Source organism: Rhinatrema bivittatum, chromosome 2 (genome assembly GCF_901001135.1).
Source record: "Rhinatrema bivittatum chromosome 2, aRhiBiv1.1, whole genome shotgun sequence".
Taxonomy (NCBI): domain Eukaryota; kingdom Metazoa; phylum Chordata; class Amphibia; order Gymnophiona; family Rhinatrematidae; genus Rhinatrema; species Rhinatrema bivittatum.
The window spans coordinates 47,261,560-47,281,002 of NC_042616.1; the positions used below are offsets into that span (position 1 = coordinate 47,261,560).

General features: G+C 43.7%; 1 protein-coding gene across 2 annotated transcripts in view; it reads right to left on the reverse strand.

Annotated features, from left to right (window-relative positions):
* LOC115083908 (zinc finger protein 2-like) overlaps positions 1–8,297 on the reverse strand; it is a 60,752-nt gene extending 52,455 nt beyond the window's left edge. The window contains exon 1 of one of the 2 annotated variants that reach the window (XM_029587988.1): positions 7,970–8,297. In XM_029587988.1, coding sequence (XP_029443848.1) covers positions 7,970–8,041 — 72 coding nt within the window. In that variant the 5' untranslated portion in view covers positions 8,042–8,297. The remainder of the gene's footprint in view (positions 1–7,969) is intronic. The other variant, XM_029587986.1, reaches the window with a different exon arrangement.
* Positions 8,298–19,443: the final 11,146 nt, after the last annotated feature.

Below are 19,443 nucleotides of genomic sequence, written 5' to 3' on the forward strand. Positions count from 1 at the left end.
ACTGCGCCGGAGCTTCTCCCCTATCTGTACGGCATTGTTCGAACGGCAGATCCAGTTTACTTTACAATTTCCAGCATGCCTGAAGGTCTGGCACGATAACCAGATTTCTTTCTTCGAGACCCCGGAAGACGCCCAGAAGTTCGTGAAGGCAAAACTACAAAATTGATCGGCAGAGTCCGGCGGCCATCTTGGCCACATGGCGGCGAACCTTAATGCAACGACAGGGGCGGCCTTTCCCATCCAAACCTGACGGACAATCTGATGTTGGGCAGCTGACCCCTCTTGGAAACGGTACTTTTCACCTTTGGCTTGCATAGCGGGGCTCTGACTTTTGATAGAGTCCTGGGACCCAGTTAGCAGAAAGATACAGTCTGCGTAGGGAACGTTTTTTTTTTTTTTTTCCTTCACTTTGGGTTCCCTAGAGTGCTTGGCTGAACGTTGGGTGGTGTCAGAACCCACGGAACACTTTTTGTTTGTGTTTTAGGGCAAAAGAGAACTCAAGTACTTTATCTCCCACTGAGGATTTGCCTGGCCATGGTTTGCCTTTTTCCTTTTCTTTTTGGTGTGGGGGTCTCACAAATGCCTTTTTCTCAAGTGGGACCTATATGGGCTTTCATATCCCCTATTGGTCTAATGTTTATGTTTCTAAGTGTCCTTTCTTTTGTTTCTCTATTTCCCTATGTAATGGGGGAGGGGGACAGGATAGGGGCACCGGAACACATGCTGACGTGATCTCTTCCCCGCTTTACGGGGAGTTACTTAGAAGGCTGGCTTCTTCTTCACGGGAGGGGGTTGAAGCCTGGAGTGTTGAGTTTCATACTGTTGGTTTTTGGTTTCAGATGGGGGTAGTTGGGGGGGGATAGGACAGGGGAGGGGTGGAGTGAGTGTTAGGCAGCTTGAATGTTCTCTGTTTGCTACGCTGGGTGAGGGTCAAGGTAAGGGTGTCGGGGGGAATATGAGTGCATGTGAGGGACGACGTTTGAGTGTGATTTTTCGTTGGGTTTTTCTCATTGGGAACAGAGGGGGTGGGGAATTCACCTGCGCTTCTCTTTGGTGTGCTGGGAAAAGCAAAGTTCAGGTCGCAGAAGTAAGCTTGTTAATCTGCATTTCACGGGAGTTCCATTTTCCTGATGGCTGATAATATGCGCATCATATCTTGGAATGTAAATGGGCTGGGTTCCCCGGTTAAGAGGTACAAAATCCTTAGACAACTTAAGTCTCACAAGCCGACGGTTGCTTGTATTCAGGAAACCCACCGTTCTGCTCTAGAAAGTGGCAAGCTTAAAAGAGACTGGGTGGGTGACTGCCACTTCACTCCTGCACTGGGGAAAAAAGGTGGGGTAGCCATATTGGTAAACAAATCTGCCTCTTTCAGCGTTTCCAATACCATTCGGGACTCGGAAGGCAGATTTATCCTAGTGTCTGGGCTCCTCAATGGGCAGGAAGTAACCATATGTAGTATCTATGCCCCCAATGCCTACTCACACCATTTTATTACATATGTCTTGGAACAACTGGTAGAGCATACTAAGGGTTACCTGGTGGTGACGGGGGATTTTAACTTTCCTGCGGATCCTAGTGTGGACAAAACGCCGCCAGGAGTAGTGCTTCCCAGTAGAGGGGGGAAGGGGGTTCCCTTTTTATGCTCTGAGTTTTCTCTACTGGATGTGTGGCGTACGCTGCACCCCATGGAGAAAGACTATACGCACATCTCCAGGGTGCACGCTTCCCTCTCTCGTATTGACTATATCCTCATTCCGAGAGGAGGACTCCATTTAGTTTCAGATGCAGTGATTGGGCCACAGGGGGTCTCTGATCATGCTTTAATCTGGGTGGATCTCCGCTTTCATGTTGGAGATAGTGGAGACAGGATGTGGAGATTCCCCGGTTTCCTACGCTCTGATCTGTCTTTTAAGACTTTCCTTCATCACAAATGGGAGGAGTATGCAGATCATAATAGCCAGCACCTCTCGAATCCGCAATTGTTCTGGGAAACGGCGAAGGCCGTTCTACGGGGTGAGATCATTTCTTTTGTGGCAGCCCGAACACGGAACCTTAACAAAACTATTCTGGATTTAGAAGCCCAATTGAGTATTCTCAAGCAGGAATTTATCTCTCATCCTTCCCCAATTTCACAAAGAAAGTACTTTGCGACGTTGAGGGATCTGAACTGTGTTTTACACCAAAGGGCGCAGAGGGCTTTTCAAGTAGGGGAACGGAACTTTTTCCGTTATGGTAACAAGGCGGGGAAACACCTTGCAAATTTAGTTCGGGCCCATAGGGGAAAGACCTTCATACCGGCTATGCGCACCGTGACAGGGGCCACGGTCTCTACTCGAAAAGACATATGTGAGGTTTTCCGACAGTTTTATGAACAACTTTACACTGATGATGTGAGGGGGGAGCGAAAGAAGAGGAAGCGTTCTTTGAGGGCCTGCAGCTTCCCAGCCTAACTAAATCCCAACTATCATTCCTCAATAGACCCATCCTCCCCATAGAGGTCCTAGCTGCTGTCTCTTCTAGCAAGATGGGGAAGGTGCCAGGTCCAGATGGCTTTTCTTTTGACTTTTACAAGATATTACAACACCACTTAGTTAACCATCTGACGGATTTTTTCAATGACGCAGTGACTAAGGGGGCATTTCCCCCTTTTTTTAACACTGCTTACATAACTGTTCTCCCCAAACCAGGCAAAGATCTGTTATACCCTGCGTCCTTCCGTCCCATTTCGCTGCTAAACTGCGATTTAAAGATCCTCGCTAAGTTGCTCGCCAATAGATTAAATGTGTTGTTGCCACAATTAATATCTGCCCCGCAAGTGGGATTTGTTAAAAATAGACCAGCTTGCACTCACATTATCAAATTGTTAACTGCCATGCGATCCTCGCTATCCCAGCGTTCACCAGCCCTAGTGATTGGACTGGACTCGGAAAAGGCGTTCGACCGAGTGTCCTGGCCATATTTGTTCTCGGTTTTACAGCGCTATGGATTTGAGGGAAACTTTTTGGCCTATCTCCATATGCTGTACGCTCAACCTAAATCCCATATAACGGCCAACGGCTGCAAATCAGGAGAGGTTCTCATACAGCGCGGGGTGCGACAGGGGTGCCCGCTTTCCCCACTCTTATATATTTTGGCTATCGATCCGCTACTCAGAAAAATTGCAAGCTCACCATTTATTCACGGTTTTGGGTCTGAAACTCAGGAGTTCTCGATTGCCGCTTTTGCAGATGATATCTTAATTTACCTCACGGAACCCCAACAGTCCTTACCCCCTTTGTTGAGCCTTTTGGAAAGGTATGGCAAATTCGCAGGCCTTCGTATCAATAAGGATAAATCGGAGGCCTTAGATGTAGGGGGCAGAGTGAAACCTCAGTGGCGTGGCTGCTTTCCCCTTAAATGGGTGACTACACACATGAAATACTTGGGCATCCAGATTCCTCCTGATGTATGTGATTTTCATAGGCTTAATGTGGAACCCCTGCTTGCGGCTACCTCCTCTATGTTGAAAAAATGGCAAGGGTTACCCCTTTCAATTACTGGTCGAATACAACTCATCAAAATGATGATTCTGCCCCGGTGGCTCTATATCCTTCAAATGACCCCGATATGGCTAACAGGGAAGGACTGTAAAGGGATAAATGCTCTTTTTCGGAAATTCATATGGAATGGGCGTAAAGCTCGCTTATCCTTCACGATTTTAACACAGCCTCACAAAAAAGGGGGATTGGGCTGCCCTAACCTCCGTAGATATAATTTAGCCTGCCTCCTGCGTCATGTGAAGGATATCTTGGGTGGGACATCTCACTATACCCCTGTTGCACTTCTGTGTTCTTGGTGGAACCAGACATCCCTGAATCCTCTCCTCCAACTTCCTAGAGCCCAGCTGCCAGTGGGGCTTCTTATGCAACCGCTAATTTGGGCAAGTCGGAAGGCATGGGCGTATCTGTGTTCCCAAGCACAGTGCCCTTCCACGCTCACTCCTCTGCTTACCATCTGTGGTAACCCTCTGTTCCCCCCTGCGATGACATCATCTATATTCCATAGATGGAAAGATAAGGGACTCATCTGGCTGTACCAATGCTTCCCATCAGAGGGGGTTCAGTTTTATGGCTTCTCGGAATTACAACATCTTTTTGGCCTGGCCCCTGCGGATCATTTTGCTTACAGACAGCTGCGAGATTTCTGCCTTTCCCATAAGCTGCTATTGTTGAAATCCCCATATTTTTGGGTGGTTCATAGGGTAATTTCAATCCATAAGCCTCAAAAGCCCACTATTGCGGCTTTTACTCGGGCGCTAGCGTCTAATCTCCAGATAGATGCCGTCTCTTGTACCTGGCAGCAATGGGTGAAGTGGTCTGAGTTTACACTTACCAGTCAGGAATTTTTATCCTGTTTAGAGCGGGTCCCTGAGTGGTCAGAGAACGTACTGTACCGAGAGATCCAATTTAAATTCCTGAGACGGTATTATATGGCGGCAGATAGGGCCTTTTTAGCCCGTATAACGGAATCCGCTACTTGCCCCAAGTGTAAAACGGAGATGGGCACTTATACCCACTATTTTTGGGATTGCGGTGTGATTTCCCTATTTTGGAAGGAGTTGATAGGGACCTGCAGCTCTTTGCTTTCTCTGGATCTCCCTGTAGACCCCATTCTCTGGTTATTTGGGGTTGTACGGCATCCCATTCCGGGTCTAGGGAAGTGTGAGCTGCAGTTCCTTCACAGGGTGAGTCTGACGAGTAAGAAAGCCATATTAGCTTGTTGGATATCCACCGCATCTCCACAACATGATATTTGGTTTCGATTATTGATTAAACTTTTTACTGTAGAGTTTACTTGTGCTCAGGAAGCCACTGACCACAAGCGCAAGCTGATGGGAACTATTTGGAGGCCGTTAGAGCTATATTTAAGGCCCAACACTGTTACTGGCCTGTAGCCCGAGTACAGGAGCGGTTTTTCTGGGTACTCTGTTCTGATAATGGATATGCCCGAAGTACTGGTTTTCCCCTCACCACATGAGGTTTCTGGTCTTGACCTTTTCGTTCTCTGTCTAAGCACTCACGCATGTTTCAGGGTGGGTGGGTGGGTGGGTGGGCGGGGGGGGGGGGGGAGCCCGGGGATTAGCTGATCGGTGGTCCTGCTTCCGATGTTTTAGCTACATGTTCTCCTGGGCCGGGTGGACTTGGTGGGTTGTTTACACTGTTTGCATAATATGCCAAGATGTGCACTCTGGATGTTTCGTTTTCTTGGGTGTTTGTATAGCTGTTCTACTGTACTATTGTCTTATATGCATTGTGATGGCTGTTTCGCTGTGTGTAATCTGCACTTTTTGGTCATTCCTACTTCAAAAATTAATAAAACAGAAGTTACAAAAAAAATGTTTATTATAGAGGAGAGAGGCATGGGAAGATGAAGGGTACAAATAATGCACAACTCCACCTTCGCCACATTTTTTCAGTAGAAAGGAATTTCTATAGAACAAGGCGGCTTGTGTGACTCACAGGGGCAGAACATACAGGTTTTCATGGAGGTGTTTTTATGTTTTCACCTTGACTGTGGCAGCTTGCAGTCACCACATGGCTGAAACCCCCTTTTTAAAAAACAGGTGCAAAACATCACTCAGATCCAGACACAGCTCGGTCCACATTGTGAGGCTTCAACACATAAGCTCGGTGGGGAGAGGGGAGGGCAGGAACTCTGGTTTATAATACTTTAGCTATAAACAGGGTGGGGTACCCTTAGCACAAACTAGAAGAAAAAAAACACAAAAAAAAACAAAAAACTAGCATCAGCTCAGCTTGATGGTCTCCATTATTCCTGTAAACTATAGAGGTAAAGATATAGCAGAGCACTTCAGATGTAGCCAATTCCCACCACCTCCAATGTCTTCATCAATTATCTCACTACTGGAATTAAATGACTGTTACAGTACATGCAGATGAGCTTTGATATTTTACCTCCTACCTCAGGTGGTCTGCAAGAGAACCTAAACCTTCAAGAGACCTCTGCAAAATTATGGGCCCTAGAGGTGAGCCTGGAAAGAGTTCACACTTTCCAGAAAAAGTTAACACAAAAAACACAAGCAAGCAAAAAAGCCAAACCTTCAGGTTTGTCCTCAATAAGATACCCTAGAGGAAGGGTAGCCATTTGGTTACGGGCTAATTCCAGTCCTCAAGAGCCACAAACAGGGTTGGTGTTCAGGAAATTCATAATGAATGTGCATGACAGTCTGCATATTATGGGATTTCCTGAAAAGTCAAAGAGGAATGTGTAAAAGCACGTTCAGCTTGTTCTATTTAATTAAACCAGAGTCTTCTCTCATTCTCATTACCCGTTTTTATTCCAAAGTTTTGTCAAAAGAAAGGAGTGTACAAACTTTAGTTCCTCGACACTTACGTACGTGTTTCGCCAAGGGGCTGCATTGGGAGGAACCAATGAGAAAGATCCTTTCAAGTAATTAATAGATGGGCTGTGCAAGAGGTAATATTGTGTAGGAACTTAACATTTATATATCTGCCACAAGATTCAAACTGTACACACTTTTCTTTTGGAATAAGAACAGGAGTAATATGAATGAGAAAAGTCTGGTTTAGTAAATAAAACAAACTAAACTTGCTTACACATTCCTCTGATTGTTATATTTGTAAGTGTAATCTTTATTCTACTCCACCTCTGTTGTATGCATTGCCTGAAGAGTAACATCTGCATCCATCATGCTCTCCATGAAGGAATATTTTCAGAAGAGCCTTCCAGGAGAGAATAGGGACAAAAAAATAGTATTCAAGAGAGCTGTGATAAACACAGATAATCTCTGACTTTCCTCAATACTTTGCACCTAGGGATGAACTGAGGTCTGCAGCACTGCACTAGGACATAGCTTGGGCAGATGAGGTGGACTATGTGTTTCTATAGAACTGCAGTATATGCTCATGTTATGCAGGGCAAAATATTCGTCCTCCATTTTGGTAGATGAGCTACAAGTTCAGCTCACAATTGTTAGTGTTAATAAGATTCCCTGGTTAAAAAAAAAAAAAAAAAAAAAAAGAGTCTTGGTTTGTTCCTTAAAATGTTATCATGAACAGGTCTCCACTGCACACATTTACTGTGAATTTTAAGCAAGAGATTTGTCCTTTATGTAGTTATTAGGATACATACAGTATCTACCTGATTTATTTACAAACAAGCATAATAGTTTAAGTTCCAGCACAGGGAGGTTAAGGGATTTATGCAAGGTTACACCAGTACATCAAGTGCTTGCTATACTCTCTGCCTTGTATACTAGGATTCTCTCAAAGCTTTCAAGAGGCAGAGCTGTAGATTAAGGGGGGAGACTCATCTCTTACTTAAATGAATTAGAGCATTTTGGAGAAAGTCCCTATAAAGGAAAAAAAAAGTTCACACACATGAATACAGTCCCTACTGAAGAACGTACAATATCAGGTCCTCAAATAGAAAGAAACAAAAGTGAGAACATCTTTAGGACCTACATCTCTGTGCTACTACACTCGCTGCTCAAATGCAAACCCAGAATCACTTTACATGTCTCTTTCCTTACCACTGATAGGTAATTTGAGATGGTGCACTTTCATTTAAACTGGCTCCACAATGCATTAGAAACCAGATCCCAGAAGATTGCAGGAAACTAAATTTAGCACTTTTAGAACTGGCTTCAAACTGTTTGGAGGAGGACAAGGTTGCATATGATAGATTAACACACTCTACACAGCCGAGTCACCAGCAAGTTTCTGGAGTGGTGCAAACATACATTAGTTTATACATTACAATAAACCACTTGGCTTTTCTCCCACTCTCCCAAACACGAATTACTTAGATAGAGGTTCTAGTCCTTAGGAAGATGATTCATCCTAAAAGCCTTGATTTCCAGATCTCCTAGAGCAGTCATTTTATCATCTTTGTGGAACCTTACTGTGCAAACATCTGGAAAACACTTGTTCTGTGAATCTCTTACCTTAACACCATCAGCCACTGCTGAATTTTGAGACTCAGCATCTCCTTGAGGTACCCAGGTAGACGTGTTCATATTCTAAATATACTTAAGCAGCCCAAATGTATGCACAGCACTCCCACCCTAAGGCCCATCTGCTAGATTCTCGTACTCTGTTTGTGACCACTAGATTGGGGGTGTGGAGTAAGGGAGATTCCTGATAACCAGCAGAAGCACCTGGGCTGGGAGTAGAGCATGGAAGGAAAGGAAGTAGCAAGGGTAGAAAGCTGGTGAAAGTGAGATGATTGGGGAAGAGGCTGGTAGCTGGCTCTCAGCTGGAACCTATTCAATCTCCTGCAGCTTGGTTTAATTACACAGTTACACCGGTGCCGCTTTGTCCTTCTACGTTTTATACTTACATAAGGACGGGTGATGGCCTGTGTTTGTTAAGTTACTTACTTTGGTGAATCTCCCCTTCCCAAAAACTTAGAGCAATGAACACATTAAAAAATGTAGAAGACTAGCTGACATACAAAACATGTTCTGTATCAATCAATCTTAACAGTTTATACTTGAGCAGTAACACAGGAGGGTTTGAGTGCTGTAAACAATACATGTGCTTCTACTACTTGCATTATTAGTACTTATTTGATTCGGAAGGTGAGGGGATAACTAGGCACTATGACATGGCATTGTTTGATGACAAGGGCACTTTTGCTCCTAACCATTGAAAAGTATCATTGCAATTCAAAAACATAACTATTTGTAATGCTTTCCCCCCCATTTACAATAGGATTGTGCTGGGGCATTAACTGGTTTTCAAATCCAGAGCCTGTAGCCCATTCCCATCCAATCCCCCTGCTGAGATACTTTATAGAATGAGTTTATCGAATCTGTCTGAAATGTTTATAACGGGCTTTAGCCTGGATACTGGCTGGAGGGTGAGGTTACCAGTCTGCTCCAGGGATGCAGGCACAGCACTCATTGGCTCACCCAGTTCCTGCACTTTTCTCGGGGCTGCGCTTACTCCAGGCTGTGATGCACTTTCCCACCTGCCTTGAAACACTGCATATTGTGTGCATCTGACCCTGTTGCTCTGGTCTTACAGGAAGAAAATGGTAATGAAGTAATAATTTATTGCATTTATTGCATTATAGGAATACAGAGCAGTGTGGTTACCATAAGTGGATCATAAAAGGCATTCCAGTGATATGATGAAGGGAAAAGAAGGGAGGGGAAGGTGTTGGAGGAGGGAGGTGATCAGACGGTGACAAGCGGTATCATTTTATGGTACAGTGTGTGATAAGGAAGCTAGGTCTCTGTGGCTGCCTTTTTTTTTTGTCAGTTCCAAAGTGTCTGATCATTTTAATTTCAAAAGTCTTGCATTCCTGGATTGTGTTCAATTTTCTGTTGATTACTGGGGAACACAATATTCGTTGAGTTAGATCTGACACTTGTTTTGGACTAACTTTTGACATCTGAATCCAAAAATGACCCCAGTTTTTCTCTATCACGTCAACTTTTTAAGGTACAGTATACCCTCACTTTGTCCCAAAAATCAATCAAAATGTACATACAAAGGAAATAAAAGAAAAGATTAACTGAATATACTGTTTATTTAAAGTTATTTTATTCGTACAAAGGCTATATATTGTTACTGTAAGTCAAATTGTGTGCAGGTAGTAAAGTTCTGCTACCAAACATACATCTCTCTCTCTCTCTTTCTCTCCCCCCCCCCCCCCCCCCAGTGGTGGTGGTAGGCTATGCTCTGTCTCGCCTAGCAGCTTAAAATACTGAAAACGCTATTTGCGAAAACATTTCTCCCCCCCCCCCCAGTGGTCGTAGGTAGGAATTACAACGATTCTGGCACTTACCACAAAGTGTGAAAAAGTTATCCAGCTAGCGCACTTAGCGATAAACAGCCTATTACCATAAAACACGCCACTTTTCCTATTGCATGCGATATTTAATGCATTTTGATCCAGGCCTAAGACAGGCTGTAGAGAAAAAACTTGATGTGATAGAAGAAAACTAACTGCAGTTTTGAGATCAGCATGCCTGTTTAAGTCTAAAACAGCTGAAAAATCGAACTCAACAGGAATTATGTTAAAAAATTGTTCCCCAGTGTTATCCTAGCAGAGGCCTGGTGCTAAAACGTGCTCCCCCACGGAGCTGTTGGCCTGCTCTTCCCTGTGGTATCTGATTTTGTTTCTGTGTAAACTGACTCTAGCTTTTAATGTCTGACTTCTTTTGAGAGGACAGACGGGCCTCGTGCCCGGTTGCCCATAGTAATATGGTGCCAGGCTCACTTCGTGAGTAGGCCGCGGGGAGAGGGGGAAGGGAGAGCATTATGACTGGATTTGCAGTCAGGCAGTGTAGGGCCATTGTTGGTTTAAATTTGAACCAGGGTGGGTTGGGAGCTGATTGGCTCCCTTGGGGCTTTGCCTGGAGGGTAATGGGAGGAGTCTTGGTCTCTGGGGGATTGTGAGGCGGTACAGAGTTAGCTCTTTGCCGTTTCAGTCGCAGTTGCATCCCTTCCACCCGCCCTTATGTTTTGATTGTTATTGGGGGTGTTGCAGCTGGGGGGGGGGAGTGGCGGGTTGTACTGGGGTCAGTGTTGTACTGAATGGTCTGCTGACTTGACGGTGGTCATGTCTAGACTCTGTGGACAAAAGGGTGCAGCTGTCCCCATACGCCTCCTTGCTGGGTGGTGGCTAGGGTCGTGGGAGATCGTGCTATGTGGTAACCTGCAGGCCGGGTGGCTTGGTGGTGATTATCTTGCTGGCCGGTGGCTGATGTTCACTGGGCGTTAAGTTTGGTTCTGGTGGTTTCGGGCACCTGGTTGTTTGTAGTAATAAAGCTGCGGCCTTTTGATTCCAGCTTGCTGTCTGTGTATTTATTGTATGGTTCTTTGTAAGAGGGCAGACGCGGAGGGAAGTGAATGTCCTGGTGACCCATATTAGACTTGACACTCCATTACAGGAGGAGCATGAACAGGATCCCCTTATGCTGAATGCGTTTCTCATGTGGGTGACTCTGGGGTCCTGTGATATGTGTTGGCATAGTCTGCAGCGTGGTACATTGCAGGGTTATGTGACATTTTCTTCTCTCTGACCTTTGGTTATAAGCTTGCTTTTTACTTACTAATTTTTGCTTCAGATCAGGTGGTTGCCTGAAGGCCAACACTGGTGGAGCAGGGAATATTTCTTTCAGTACTTCATCCTCCAGAATTAGTAGCTGTACATTCCTAACCTGTTTGAACACTTTTACACCCTACTGATTGGATCGCACATTTGAAACTGGACTTGACTTTTGTCTGCAGTTTTTGGGTGGGAGGTCTGGGTCATCTGGTGGGGGTTCAGAGTGAAATGCGAGCGTCTAGATGAAGGTATCAGTGAACTGCTCATTTCAATTCGTGTATGCGCATACATCTGCCTCCATGTTTAATTATGGGTTATGAGGAGAGCAGTTAATTAGTAGGTAAAACATATTCATGTCATTTTTAAAAATGGACAGAGAATGCATTTGTGTTCCTGCATTTCAAATACGCACACTTGCTACAACTTGTAATACGTACCTATTTTTGGGGCACAAATATGCAGTATTTTATAAACTGTATGGCTCCCACCATCAAGTTTATTAAAGTACTCACATAAACCTCCATGCATCCATTTACATTTTGGACAGTTTTGAAAAAAGGGTTGTACAAATGTAACCCTCTCCAGTCAGGAGGCAAAAGATGCTGAGTTACAGGGACCCTTTCTCGATAAGCCTGGGATAGGACTGCGCCATTACCACAGTACAGTAATACAATGCTGATTCCAGCTCCTTCTTTTATCAGGCACTTGTTACAGCGCTCTCATCCACAATTTTATCATCATTTTTCAAAAACAAGCTCTGGACTCCTGCTTTTCCCTCTTCCGAATGAGGAAGGTAGTTGTCAGGTGTGAACCCAGTTCAAGCCTGTAAATGCAACCCCTTCCCCCTTTCCATATTACTGACGCACAATACGGAGATCAAGGTGATAAAAGAATGAAGATGGGAATGGAGGGGTAAGGAAGTAATCACCACATAAGAACATAAGAACATGGCATACTGGGTCAGACCAAGGGTCTATCAAGCCCAGCATCCTGTTTCCAACAGTGGCCAATCCAGGCCATAAGAACCTGGCAAGTACTGAAAAACTAAGTATATCCCATGCTTCTGATGCTAGTAATAGCAGTGGCTATTTTCTAAGTCACAACTTGATTAATAGCAGGTAATGGACTTCTCCTCCAAGAACTTATTTCCTTTTTTAAACACAGCTACACTAACTGCACTAACCACATCCCCTGGCAACAAATTCCAGAGTTTAATTGTGCGTTGGGTGAAAAAGAACTTTCTCCGATTAGTTTTAAATGTGCCACATGCTAACTTCATGGAGTGCCCCTAGTCCTTCTATTATCTGAAAGAGTAAATAACCGATTCACATCTACCCGTTCTAGACCTCTCATGATTTTAAACATCTCTATCATATCCCCCTCAGTCGTCTCTTCTCCAAGCTGAAAAGTCCTAACCTCTTTAGTCTTTCCTCATAGGGGAGCTGTTCCATTCCCCTTATCATTTTGGTTGCCCTTCTCTGTACCTTCTCCATCGCAATTATATCTTTTTTGAGATGCGGCGACCAGAATTGTCCACAGTATTCAAGGTGCGGTCTCACCATGGAGCGATACAGAGGCATTATGACATTTTCCGTTTTGTTCACCATTCCCTTTCTAATAATTCCCAACATTCTGTTTGCTTTTTTGACTGCCGCAGCACACTGAACCGACGATTTCAATGTGTTATCCACTATGACACCTAGATCTCTTTCTTGGGTTGTAGCACCTAATATGGAACCCAACATTGTGTAATTATAGCATGGGTTATTTTTCCCTATATGCATCACGTTGCACTTATCCACATTAAATTTCATCTGCCATTTGGATGCCCAAACAAAGAACAAAGAAGGCGTGTTTACGCTGACCCCTGCGATTATTTGAGCTGGCTTTCGGCAGATCTCGGCAACCTCCATTAATATGTACTACAGGGAGATGGAGTTTAAATTATTATGTCGGGCTTGTGTTTCACCACAGATAAGGTATGTGTCTAAACAGTCAGATTCAGCACGCTGTCTCAAATGTCATTTTACCGTTGGGTCACTGTCTCACCTGTTTTGGGACTGTCTAGTGATTAAGCTATTCTGGAGCCGAATCACATGTTATTTAGCTGCCATACTCAAGGTGTCACTCTTCCCTTCTCCCATTATGCTCTTATTTGATTGCTTCTCTGCTATGTGAGTTTGAGGTCAAGGACAGCAACTTTTAATCCAAAAGGCATGTATGGTAGGGAGACATTTAATCCTTCGACATTGGATACTGGCAGAAGCCCCATCTTTTTGGCAATGGAGGAACTGTCTTCATTACATGATGCAAATGGACAAATTGGCATCTCTGAGTTCTCCACAAAGCCGGTGGAAATGTTTGGCAATATGGGACAGTTACATACAATCTTTGTCACATCAAGCCAGGAGTCTAATTTTAAATGTCTGATGGCTTTAAGTGTGTGCATAGGTATGAAGCAATGGATGCAAACATAGATTCACAAGATGAAGTCAGGCTTTGGACATAATTTTGTGTGTGGGGGGGGGGGGGGGAGAGTGGGGTTTTGGGGGGGAATAGTAATATAGGGAGAGGGTAGAGATGGGCAGTATATCCAGTCAATTGTTTATTCTCATGGGGTTGGAATTGGGTTAAATGTATGTTGTTAAAAGAAAATACAAGTTGACTTGCTGTTGCCCGTGTTGGACTCAGAATCCAAGTCCCATGGGACACTGTTGTTAATTTTTGCAAATAAAAATTGTTGAAACTAAAATCCGGTGGCCACGTGCACATGCAGATTTAAAAATCTGCGTGCGTTTGTACAGGTGGCACACACGGGGGGAGGGGGGGTGAATTTTTGCGAATTACATGTGGCAACGCACGTAGGGCTTTTCCAGTTCCCTCCCAGTCTGCATATAAAATATTGTTTTATATGACTGTGCATTTAGTGATCATTGTATATCTAGTGTTTTTGTTTTCACTTTTTATTTTTAATAAGCAGTTAAATATAAATAGCGCTGAATGTGCTTTGAATGTTGAAAAAAAAAGTGTATATATATATATATATATATATATATATATATAACAACTGGACAGACACATGAATCAATAACTAAAATTAAAACTAAAACTAAACTAGACTAAACTAAAAAGGAAACAACTGAAACATGCTTTAAAATAAAAAAATATATATATTAAGCCATGGTTCCATTCTGTCTTTAGGACTGAGGTATAGAATTACGTGTTGGAGGATTCGGAGAGCAAGTCTCTGAAGGTGGTCTTGGAACAGAAAGGTTTTTAGTTCTCTCCTGAACTCTTTAGGGTCCTCTATTATGTGCAAATGGGAGGTTAAGGAGATCTATAAGGAGGGGCCAGCAATAGAAAACACTCTCTCTCTCTAGTTGAATCAAGGCTGGCATATTGTGGAGCAGGATTTAAGAGAAATTGTTGACTTAATGGATCTCAAAGAACAGCCGGGAGTGTAAAACTTTAGAATAGCATTAATCCAAGGTGAGGTAATATGATGAAGCATGTTATGAATTACAGAGGCTATCTTGTATTTGATTCGCCACTGGATTGGGAGCCAATGTAATTCCATAAGTATTGGTGTAATTTGTTTGTGATGTTTCATATCATTAAGTAGAGAGGTAGCAGAGTTCTGGATAATCTGAAACTAAGGGGGGGGGGGGGGGTGACGGGGCGGACTGCCCAAGGTGACTGTAGGGGGAGGAGCGCCATTGCAGCCAGCAGTGACGTGCTGGTGGGGTTTCCATTCCCCACCAGCAAAAGCAAGGTACCAGCAGTGCCGCTAGCATCTCCCAGAGCCAGCGGCCGAAGAAAAGGCCCTGCTGTGCTGCCAGCGTCTCCTGGAGCTAGAAGCCAAAGAAGAGCCCCTGCTGTGCCACCGGCACCTCCTGGAGCCAGTGGTAGAAGAAGCGAGAGACTGGCCCTGTGAGAGTATGCGCCAGTGTATGCGAGAGGTGTGTGTGTGTGGGTGCCTGATTAGTCAACGTCCAGAATGTTGGGACATTGACTAATCAGTTCTTTGGGCTGATATTGGGAACATCAGGAGCACAAAGCTAAGTGGCTTTCTATATGTAAAATTACTTTATGAACTGAGAAACAACAAAAATAAGGCAAAAATAAGATATTATAAGAGATGTTATGATCACATTAAGAACTGTATCACGGAAAAATTGAAAAAATGATCAATGATTATACCGAGTGGCAAAGATAAAATGTGCGATGCACATTCAATGATGTGTACTAATGAACACATATAATGCCCAAATATGATGGTCACAAAAATTTAAGAGTATTATTTTTGGTATGTTACTTTCGATTCTGGGTGTGTATGTATATATATATATATATATATATATATATATATATATATATATATATATATATATATACACACACACACACACACACCGTATTTTTCGCTCCATAAGACGCACTTTTTTTCCCCAAAAGTGGGGGAGAATATGTCTGTGCATCTTATAGAGCAAATGTAGTGTCACATACCGTGATGTGTATTACCTGATCTGTCAGTGGCAGCTGTTAGAAGAGGGAGCGATGGGCTCGCGTGAAACCCCGGGGGATGATTAAATGTCCCACTTTACTGCTGAATCCCAGGGCATCTGGTCAGTTGCCGCCCCAGCTGCCGTCTGCCTCTGCCCATCACGTGGGACCTGGGAGAGTGCAGAGAGCCACCTGACACTCCCAGCTACAACTGCTGACCTGGTGCATCTGATGGTCAGGTGCATCTTATAGTACAAAAAATATGGTGGGTGTGTGCGCGCCTGTGGGTGCATATGTGTGAGAGGGTGCCTGGAAGACTCAGAACCAATGTCTGGAAGTATTTCTTCACGGAGAGGGTGTGGTTGCCTGGAATGCCCTTCTGGAGGAAGTGGTGAAGACTAAATCTGTGAAGGATTTCAAAGGGGCATGGGATAAACACTGTGGATCCATAAAGGCTAGAGGAGGGGAATGAAGTGAAGATTACTGGAGTGGAGGCTACTACATGGTGATTACTACCCTTACTCAATAAGCCTTCGCAAGGTTAATGCAACGCCAACATTGCTCGCTGCTTCTACGGCAAGGGGAAATGTGGAAAAGAGGATTTGCATTCAGACAACAACCAACAAGGACTGAACTTCACAATCGGGGTAAACAAATAAGCGTTGGGGTAGCTTGCTTAAATCGGCGGTTTCTAAGCCTGATACATCACTTTGAATGCATATATAGCGTTGCTCTCTGCTTCAACGGCAGGGGGAAAAGGGGAAAATTTGGAAAACAGGATTTACATTCAGACAACATCCAACAAGGCAATGATCTGTGCAGTCTGGGTAAACAAGCATTTATTTATTTATTAAAATTTCTATACCGGTATTTGGTGGATGCCGTCATATTGGTTTACAAGGTTACATAAAAACATTTAAACTAAAAATCAAATCAAAACATTTACAAATAATAAAAACGACAATTCTCATAGGTTACAATTCATACAATTTTCATACTGATAGCCTAACAATAAAACATTTGGACAACAACATTCAACATTGTGACCAACTCAGCAATGTTTCACCTCTGCTTTCAGTTCTTTCCTTATTTTGTGGGTGTTTTTTTTTTTTTGTTTCACAATTTACTGTCACCATCATGAAACGCTTGCTGAAAAAGCCATGTTTTAACTTTTTTTTCTAAATGTTGTTCTGTTTGGTTCTAGCCGAATTTCAACAGGTAACTTATTCCAAATTTTTGGTGCAGCAAGTGACAAGGCTCTTTCCCTTACTGATGTTAATTTTGCTGAAATCATTGAGGGAATGGATAATAGGCCTTTATTAGCAGATCTCAGATCTCTTTGGGGTGTATGTACTCTTATTGCAGCGTTCAGCCATTCCAAGTTTTCTCCATGTACTGCTCTATGGAGGATACATAGGGTTTTAAACTGTATTCGCTGTTCAGTTGGCAGCCAGTGAAGTTCCTGCAGAATTGGTGTAATGTGTTCCCTTCTCTTTGATCTTGTTAGTAACCTTGCGGCAGAATTCTGCATAATTTGTAACGGTCTAAGTGTTGTGATGGGTAAACCTAGGAGTAAAGAATTACAGTAATCTATGGATTGGAAAAGCAAGGCCTGAAGGACAATTCTAAAATCCTTTGGTTTTAGTCTTCTCAATACTTGCTTGATTCGACGGTTACTACCCTTAACCATTAAGCCTTGTGCTTACCTTTGATGCAACTCCAACATTACTCTCTGCACCAATGGCAGTGGGTGGCAGGATATTGAATCAAACAGTTACCAACGGGCCGATACAGAAAGAAGCACGGGAGAGCCGGCGAGCGCCCGCTCTCCCGATGCGTGCACAGGCCAGTGTCCTGGGCGCGCGATTCAGTATCGGCCCGCATGCAAATGAGGGCCCGCGGTAAAAGGAGCGGTGGCCGTCAGCGGGTTTGACAGTTGACGCTGAATTTTACCGGCGTAGGTTCCCGGACCCGCTGACAGCCACGAGTTCGGAAAATAGACGCTGGCAAAATTGAGCGTCCGTCTTCTAACCCGCAGGCCGCGGGCAGATTTTTAAATTTTTATTTTTTTTTTATTTTGGGGCCTCCGACTTAATATCGCTATGATATTAATGATATTAAGTCGGCGGGTGGACAGAAAAGCAGTTTTTTCTGCTTTTCTGTACACTTTCCCGGTGCTGGCCGAAATTAACATGTGCGGATTCGCTGCACATTTTACTTTCTGAATCACGCGGGAATAACTAATAGGGCCATCAACATGCATTTGCATATTGCGGGCGCTATTAGTTTCGGGGGGGGTTGGCTGCGCATTTTCGACACGCTATTACCCCTTACTGAATAAGGAGTAAAAATAGCGCGTTGAAAACGCGCAGCGAAACGCAGGCTAAGAGTGCGCTCCGCCCACAACAAGGGCCCTGAAATTGGTGGTTGGTGAAACAGATACGTATGGGAAAATAAGTTGGGAGCTTGCTGGGCAGACTGGATGGGCCAATTGGTCTTTTTCTGCCGTCATTTCTATGTTTCTATGAGACAGTACCTATATGCACAGATGGAAGTAAGAGAGAGGAAGCATGTGTGTGTGTGTGTATGTGTGTGAGAGACAGGAATCTTGTGTGAGAGATACAGAGGAAGCATGTATGTGTGAGAGATGGAGGAAACGCGTGTCTGTTTCATTCACACACACACACTCAAGCTCCCTCTGTCTCTCACCAAGCATGTTTGTGTTTGAGAGACAGAGGGAGCATATTTTGTTTGTGTGTGTGTGTATGTGTGTGTGTGTGTGTGTGTGTATATACCCCCAGTTCATGACAATCTCAGGGTGACAGGTATGAAGAGTGGGGATTAGTTTTAATTACTGGCTATTATTTGACGTTTGCTGTTTTGAAATATTTTATCTATGTTTAAGAAATTTTAAAAAATTTGTACAGGAGCTTCTAATTATTGAATATTATTATATTCATCAGCTGTTTTGAAATTTATAATTTTTAGTATGGTTTTACTATTCTGATTGATTTATATTTGATTGTATAGTTTTGAGGAATAATGATTTTCTTCTTTTCCATTGTTGCACTGCATACAGAATCTGGCTTGTGGTTTCCAGTTCAGTTTTTGTCTGCACGTGTGCATGTATGAGGGAGAGAGAGAGAGACAGAGGAAGAATGTGCGGGTGTTAGCGTGTGAGAGAGACACAGGAAGCATGTCTGCGTGTGTAAGAGGTACAGAGAAAGTGTGTGCGTGTCTCTCTCTCACACACACATACATGCTCACTCTGTCTCTCACCAAGCATTATGTGCATGTATGAGAGAGATGGAGCATATTGTGTGTGTGTGTGTGTGTCCATGTGTGCCCCTGTAAGAAGTGGTAGTGCACCTTCTCAGAAAATTATATAGTGAACACAAAAGGTTTGGTGACAAAATAAATTTCTTTTATTTCACGAACTTGCAACTACAGGGGTCACACAGAAGTAGGCACACCCAGAAAGGCTAAAGCATCTTATTTTGTACATTTTTTTTATCATTTTCCCCTTCCATTCCTCAAGTTGCTTAACCTATCTGGTGCATCCATTTCAGTCTCAACTTTGCTTCAGGCACCTTTCACGTGTTACATACTTCTAAATACGGGGATATCACGCTCCTGTGCTCTGCTTCAATTCCCTTCTTACACTTTGCTCTAACAGCAATATTCCAATGCCAAGCTTCAACTGCCATGCACTTATCGTGAGATGTACCTTTTGCTGCCGTCAGCTCTTGCAAGCAGCTCATACAGCCTGTCCTTGCTCTTATCTTCTCAAGACATTGCATTTAGAAGAACACACACACACTGGGGCACATTTTAAAAGGAGCGTGCGTGGCCTAC